Source organism: Salmo salar, chromosome ssa11 (assembly GCF_905237065.1).
Source record: "Salmo salar chromosome ssa11, Ssal_v3.1, whole genome shotgun sequence".
Taxonomy (NCBI): Eukaryota; Metazoa; Chordata; class Actinopteri; order Salmoniformes; family Salmonidae; genus Salmo; species Salmo salar.
In genome coordinates this window covers 107,355,863-107,363,362 of record NC_059452.1, presented here as the reverse complement: position 1 = coordinate 107,363,362, position 7,500 = coordinate 107,355,863, and the positions used below count along the sequence as shown (strand labels likewise).

At 52.3% G+C, this 7,500-nt stretch overlaps 1 protein-coding gene across 2 annotated transcripts in view; it reads left to right on the top strand.

Annotated features, from left to right (window-relative positions):
- paxbp1 (PAX3 and PAX7 binding protein 1) overlaps positions 1-7,500 on the top strand; it is a 58,388-nt gene that overhangs the window by 48,247 nt on the left and 2,641 nt on the right. The window contains exons 13-17 of one of the 2 annotated variants that reach the window (XM_045690258.1): positions 135-256; positions 1,499-1,575; positions 1,855-1,921; positions 4,449-4,595; positions 5,025-5,179. In XM_045690258.1, the coding sequence (XP_045546214.1) occupies positions 135-256; positions 1,499-1,575; positions 1,855-1,921; positions 4,449-4,595; positions 5,025-5,179 (568 nt within the window). The other variant, XM_045690259.1, reaches the window with a different exon arrangement.

The window sequence follows — 7,500 nt, the reverse complement described above, 5'->3', positions numbered from 1 at the left end:
CTCTCTCTCTGTCTCTCTCTCTGTCTCTCTCTCTGTCTCTCTCTCTGTCTCTCTCTGTCTGTCTGTCTGTCTGTCTGTCTGTCTGTCTGTCTGTCTGTCTGTCTGTCTGTCTGTCTGTCTGTCTGTGTCTGCAGTGCTAGCTGAGCAGGTGTGGGATCCTCTGTCCAGTAGTCAGACAACCAGACTAGTGAGCTTTGTGACCAGACTCCTCAGAGGATATCCTACTGTTCTGAATGGAGAGAACAGAAACACACAGGTTAGTCCACACACACTGCTGTTCTGAAGTCCCTCGGCTGCCTAGTATTGAAATGGAACAGTTTTTTCTTAACCATTTGATGTTTTTTAATGTTTGTTAGATTCTGACAGAGTAAAATTCACGGACCCACTGGGTCAAGCAAAGACGACGACATGTTTTCACACGTCCATATATTTATATCCTCCTATTAGGCGCCGTCATCTCATTACATCTAGACGGCCATCTCTGTTGCTAGGCAGGAACTTAGGTGGTGTATAACAGACCTGTTCCTGGTCACTTCACCTGACCTCGGCCCGTATTCCTCCCTACTCCACGGTTGTCCTTCCTTATCAGTGGTGACTGAACCCAGACTGTTGCCCTTTGACCCTCTCCACAGGCTCCATGAGATTTAACAGTAACATGGTTCTCATCCACCCTCCCTTGACCCACTACATTTATTATACATGTAACGTCATCAATATGTTCTGCTAACATGAATAAGTATATTCCAAGCTGGATTCTAACGTGATCATGGTCTCACCCTCACCTCTCTCCCCACACCCCTCCCCCTGCCTCTCTCGCCTCCTTTTCCATCTCACCTCTCCCCCTGCCTCTCTCTCCTCCATCTCACCTCTCCCCCTGCCTCTCTCTCCTCCATCTCACCTCTCCCCTGCCGTCTCACCTCTCCCCCTGCCTCTCACCCTCTCCCCCTGCCTCTCTCCTCTCCCCCTGCCTCTCTCACCTTTACTCCCCCTGCCTCTCTGCTCCTCCATCTCACCTCTCCCCTGCCTCTCACCTCTCCCCCTGCCTCTCTCTCCTCCATCTCACCTCTCCTCCTCTCTCACTCCTCTCCACTGCCTCTCTCACCTCTACTCCCCCTGCCTCTCTCTCCTCCATCTCACCTCTCCTCCATCTCACCTCTCCCCTGCCTCTCACCTCTCCCCTGCCTCTCACCTCTCCCCCTGCCTCTCTCTCCTCCATCTCACCTCTCCCCTCCTCTCACCTCTCACCCTGCCTCTCTCTTCTCCATCTCACCTCTCTCCATCTCACCTCTCCCCTGCCCCTCTCACCTCTCCTCTCACCTCTCCTCCTCTCACCTCCTTCTCCATCTCACCTCTTCTCTCACCTCCCCTGCCTATCTCTCCTCCACTCACCTCTCCCCCTCTCTCTCACCCCTCACCCTGCCTCTCTCACCTTCTCCATCTCACCTCTCCCCCTGCCTCTCTCACCTCCTTCTCCATCTCACCTCTCTCCCTCCTCCAGGAGTTTCTGAAGACCATCGTACTGAGGACCAGAAGGACTCTCGATGATGACGTGTTTTTACCTCTTTACCCTAAGAAGTGAGTCACAAACACAGTTCCTCTACTTGTCCCCTAGTTTCTAAAATTAATTCCTGGTACACATTTTATTATTGTGTTTATCCCCCCCCCCTAGCCCGACACAGCTGATTCACATAATCAACTCATCGAGCTAAGGGGGAAATAAACAGAACGTGTAGCCAGGGACCCGTTAATACGAGTTTAAAAATGCTCCTGTGACACAGTGAGAAAGAGAGATTCAATGTCTTGAGAAGCCATTCGATCGGTTAGAGAAAGTATCTCTGTTTTGTTGTCTTCCAGTGTGTTGGAGAATAAGAACAGTGGTCCTTACCTCTTCTTCCAGAGACAGTTCTGGTCCTGTGTCAAGGTAAGGTCTCTCCTTCCAGTTCTCTGCTGCCAATGACTGGAACCAACTACAAAAATCTCTGAAACTGGAAACACTTATCTCCCTCACTAGCTTTAAGCACCAGCTGTCAGAGCAGCTCCCAGATCACTGCACCTGTACATTGTTCTCAACTTGCCTACCTGGTTAAATAAAGGTGAAATAAAGGTGAAATAAAGGTGAAATAAAGGTGAAATATAAAAAGGGAAAGAACTGACTGGACCACAGCACGGCTCTAATGGGACATCGTTTAACTTGTCGCATATTATTGCAACCGTTTTGAGTTTAGATAATTTTTTTAATTTTTGTTGTATTAGTTGCATCGGTTCGAGCTGTACATTCTACATGGTCACCTCATTTAAAAAAAACCTCCTAGGAGGTTAAAACCATGATTTGGTCAAACCGTGAAATATATTATCCTCCTAATTCCTCTAATGAATGTGTCTCCTTGTCTGTGTCTGTTTCGCTGGGGCCTGCTGCGTTCTGTATACCCCCCCCTACCGTGTCACAACACAACTGATTTGGCTCAAATTTATTAAGAAGGAAATAAATTCCTCAAATTAACTTTTAACAAGGCACACCTGTTAATTGAAATGCATTCCAGGTGACTACCTCATGAAGCTGGTTGAGAGAATGCCAAGAGTGTGCAACGCTGTTATCAAAGCAAAGGGTGGCTACTTTGAAGAATCTCAAATATAAAATATATTTTAAATTGATTAACACTTTTTTGGTTACTACATGATTCCATATGTGTTATTTCAGAGTTTTGAGATGTCTTCACTATTATTCTACAATGTAGAAAATAGTAAAAAATAAAGAAAACCCCTTGAATGATTAGGTGCTGTATTTAAGCGCAACATGCAACAATTTCAAAGATTTTACTGAGTTACAGTTCGTAGAAGGAAATCAGTCAACTGAAATGAATTAATTAGGCCTTAATCTATGGATTTCACATGACTGGGCAGAGTCACAACCATGGGTGGGCCTTAGAGGGCATAGGCCCCGCCCGCTGGGGAGTCGGGGCCCCGCCCGCTGGGGAGTCGGGGCCCCGCCAATCAGAATTAGTTTTTCCCCCACAAAAGGGCTTTATTACAGACTCTATACTGACAGCGGTCTGGGTTCAGGGCAAGAAGGTTTCTTTGCCTTTCTGACAGTTGTTGAGTCTCTGTGGTGTGTCATCTGCCTTGTCTCTAAAACTAAGAACATTGTATTTGGTCCAAATCATTCCTTAGGTTCTGGACCTCAGCTGAATCTGGTAATGAATGGTGAGGCTGTTGAGGAGACTAAATTACTTGGCGTTACCTTAGATTGTAAACTGTCATGGTCAAAACATATAGATTCAGTGGTTATAAACACAGGGAGAGGTCTGTCTGTAATGAAGAGATTCTCTGCTTTGTTGAATTAGTCTGCTTTTGCAACAGCTAATAGGGATCCTAATAAAATACCAAATATAGCCTCAAAACATAAAATATATTTATTTATTGCGTGACGGCATGAAGAAAAAAATCTATAGTACAACCAAATTATAGGCTGATGCCACGAACTGGAAAACTTACTGGTACCAGTACCAGCAGGGGAAAATGTTAGTTGGGAGCCCTGATAGTGGTCATGCTGTAATTCACAGAAATATCAGTTTGTCTTGGTTTTTATACATACTGTATTATAGATATTGACTCTCTCCCCCCCTCTAGTTGCTAGGTAACAGATATTGACTCTCTCTCCCTCCTCTAGTTGCTAGGTAACATATATTGACTCTCTCTCCCTCCTCTAGTTGCTAGGTAACATATATTGACTCTCTCCCCCCCTCTAGTTGCTAGGTAACAGATATTGACTCACCCCCTCTAGTTGCTAGGTAACAGATATTGTCCCCCCCCCCTCTAGTTGCTAGGTAACAGATATTGACTCTCTCTCCCTCCTCTAGTTGCTAGGTAACATATATTGACTCTCTCCCCCCCTCTAGTTGCTAGGTAACAGATATTGACTCACCCCCTCTAGTTGCTAGGTAACAGATATTGTCCCCCCCCTCTAGTTGCTAGGTAACAGATATTGACTCTCTCTCCCTCCTCTAGTTGCTAGGTAACATATATTGACTCTCTCTCCCTCCTAGTTGCTAGGTAACATATATTGACTCTCTCCCCCCCCTCTAGTTGCTAGGTAACAGATATTGACTCACCCCCTCTAGTTGCTAGGTAACAGATATTGTCTCCCCCCCTCTAGTTGCTAGGTAACAGATATTGACTCCCCTCCTCTAGTTGCTAGGTAACAGATATTGACTCACCCCCTCCAGTTGCTAGGTAACATATATTGACTCTCTCTCCCTCCTCTAGTTGCTAGGTAACAGATATTGACTCCCCTCCTCTAGTTGCTAGGTAACAGATATTAACTCTCTCTCCCTCCTCCAGTTGCTAGGTAACAGATATTGACTCCCCTCCTCTAGTTGCTAGGTAACAGATATTGACTCCCCTCCTCTAGTTGCTAGGTAACAGATATTAACTCTCTCTCCCTCCTCCAGTTGCTAGGTAACATCCTCCAGTGGAGTGGTGTATTGTCTGGATCCACAGTGAGAGAGTTGGCTCTGGACTCCACCCTGAACAGATACATCCTGTCAGCCCTACAGAACGCTGAGGCTGGGGCAGACAGCGTACTGAAGAGTCAGAGGGTATACACACACACACACACACACACACCCCGTTCCTGGGGAATCCTACCTCTACCATGTCCATGTTTTAAGATTGACTTTAGTTCAACATGTTTTCTGTTGGTCTGTCTGTGTTTCTGTTGGTCTGTCTGTGTTTTCTGTTGGTCTGTCTGTGTTTTCTGTTGGTCTGTCTGTGTTTTCTGTTGGTCTGTCTGTGTTTTCTGTTGGTCTGTCTGTGTTTTCTGTTGGTCTGTCTGTGTTTTCTGTTGGTCGGTCTGTGTTTTCTGTTGGTCTGTCTGTGTTTTCTGTTGGTCGGGCTGGCTGTCTGTGTGTCTGTTGGTCGGGCTGGCTGTCTGTGTGTGTGTCTGGGCTGGCTGTCTGTGTTTCTGTTGGGCTGGCTGGCTGTTTCCGTTGGTGTGTGTGTTGGTGTGTGTGTGTGTGTGTGTCTAGGTGGTGGAGTGTTTCCCAACCCAGTGGTTTGTAGGGTTGAAAGGTCAGCAGACCCTGCCTCAGCTGGAGCCCTTCTGTCGTTACCTCACCCACCTGGCCGCTGCTCTGCTGAGAGGTTCTCTGGGGGGGTCCGACGTCGACAAGAGGAACGCAAAGTACGTTATTACCTGTTATAAAGGCTTTTAAAGAGGTTATAGACACATTATGGATGCGATATACCAACACCACTGGCCAGCTCCCTGCACCACTGGCCAGCTCCCTGCACCACTGGCCAGCTCCCTGCACCACTGGCCAGCTCCCTGCACCACTGGCCAGCTCCCTGCACCACTGGCCAGCTCCCTGCACCACTGGCCAGCTCCCTACACCTCTGGCCAGCTCCCTACACCACTGGCCAGCTCCCTGCACCACTGGCCAGCTCCCTGCACCACTGGCCAGCTCCCTGCACCACTGGCCAGCTCCCTGCACCACTGGCCAGCTCCCTGCACCACTGGCCAGCTCCCTGCACCACTGGCCAGCTCCCTGCACCACTGGCCAGCTCCCTACACCACTGGCCAGCTCCCTACACCACTGGCCAGCTCCCTACGCCACTGGCCAGCTCCCTATGCCAGCTCCCTACACCACTGGCCAGCTCCAGCACCACTGGCCAGCTCCCTGCGCCACTGGCCAGCTCCCTGCGCCTCTGGCCAGCTCCCTACGCGTCTGGCCAGCTCCCTACGCCCCTGGCCAGCTCCCTACGCCCCTGGCCAGCTCCCTGCACCACTGGCCAGCTCCCTGCACCACTGGCCAGCTCCCTGCACCACTGGCCAGCTCCCTGCACCACTGGCCAGCTCCCTACACCTCTGGCCAGCTCCCTACACCTCTGGCCAGCTCCCTGCACCTCTGGCCAGCTCCCTGCACCACTGGCCAGCTCCCTACACCACTGGCCAGCTCCCTACGCCACTGGCCAGCTCCCTATGCCAGCTCCCTACACCACTGGCCAGCTCCAGCACCACTGGCCAGCTCCCTGCGCCACTGGCCAGCTCCCTACACATCTGGCCAGCTCCCCTACGCGTCTGGCCAGCTCCCCTACGCGTCTGGCCAGCTCCCCTACGCCCCTGGCCAGCTCCCTACGCCCCTGGCCAGCTCCCTACGCCACTGGCCAGCTCCCTACGCCACTGGCCAGCTCCCTGCGCCTCTGGCCAGCTCCCTACGCCTCTGGCCAGCTCCCTACGCCTCTGGCCAGCTCCCTACGCCACTGGCCAGCTCCCTACGCCACTGGCCAGCTCCCTACGCCTCTGGCCAGCTCCCTACGCCACTGGCCAGCTCCCTACGCCACTGGCCAGCTCCCTACGCCTCTGGCCAGCTCCCTACACCTCTGGCCAGCTCCCTGCACCACTGGCCAGCTCCCTACGCCTCTGGCCAGCTCCCTACGCCTCTGGCCAGCTCCCTACGCCTCTGGCCAGCTCCCTACGCCTCTGGCCAGCTCCCTACGCCTCTGGCCAGCTCCCTGCACCACTGGCCAGCTCCCTACACCTCTGGCCAGCTCCCTACACCACTGGCCAGCTCCCTACACCTCTGGCCAGCTCCCTATGCCAGCTCCCTACACCACTGGCCAGCTCCCTACGCCACTGGCCAGCTCCCTGCGCCACTGGCCAGCTCCCTACGCCACTGGCCAGCTCCCCCACGCCTCTGGCCAGCTCCCTACGCCACTGGCCAGCTCCCTACGCCTCTGGCCAGCTCCCTACGCCTCTGGCCAGCTCCCTGCACCACTGGCCAGCTCCCTACACCTCTGGCCAGCTCCCTGCACCTCTGGCCAGCTCCCTACACCTCTGGCCAGCTCCCTACACCACTGGCCAGCTCCCTACACCTCTGGCCAGCTCCCTACACCTCTGGCCAGCTCCCTGCAACACTGGCCAGCTCCCTACGCCTCTGGCCAGCTCCCTACGCCACTGGCCAGCTCCCTACGCCACTGGCCAGCTCCCTACACCTCTGGCCAGCTCCCTACACCTCTGGCCAGCTCCCTACGTAGATGTTTAATAGACTAGTTATAACTCTCTCTCTGTCTCTCTCCCTGTCTCTCTCTGTCTCTCCCTGTCTCTCTCTGTCTCTCTGTCTCTCTCTGTCTCCCTGTCTCTCTCTGTCTCCCTGTCTCTCTCTGTCTCCCTGTCTCTCTCTGTCTCCCTGTCTCTCTCTGTCTCCCTGTCTCTCTCTCTGTCTCCCTGTCTCTCTCTCTGTCTCCCTGTCTCTCTCTCTGTCTCCCTGTCTCTCTCTCTGTCTCCCTGTCTCTCTCTCTGTCTCCCTGTTCTCTCTCTGTCTCCCTGTCTCTCTCTGTCTCCCTGTCTCTCTCTGTCTCCCTGTCTCTCTCTCTGTCTCCCTGTCTCTCTCTCTGTCTCTCTCTCTGTCTCCCTGTCTCTCTCTGTCTCCCTGTCTCTCTCTGTCGTCTCTCTCTGTCTCCCTGTCTCTCTCTCTGTCTCCCTGTCTCTCTCTCTGTCTCCCT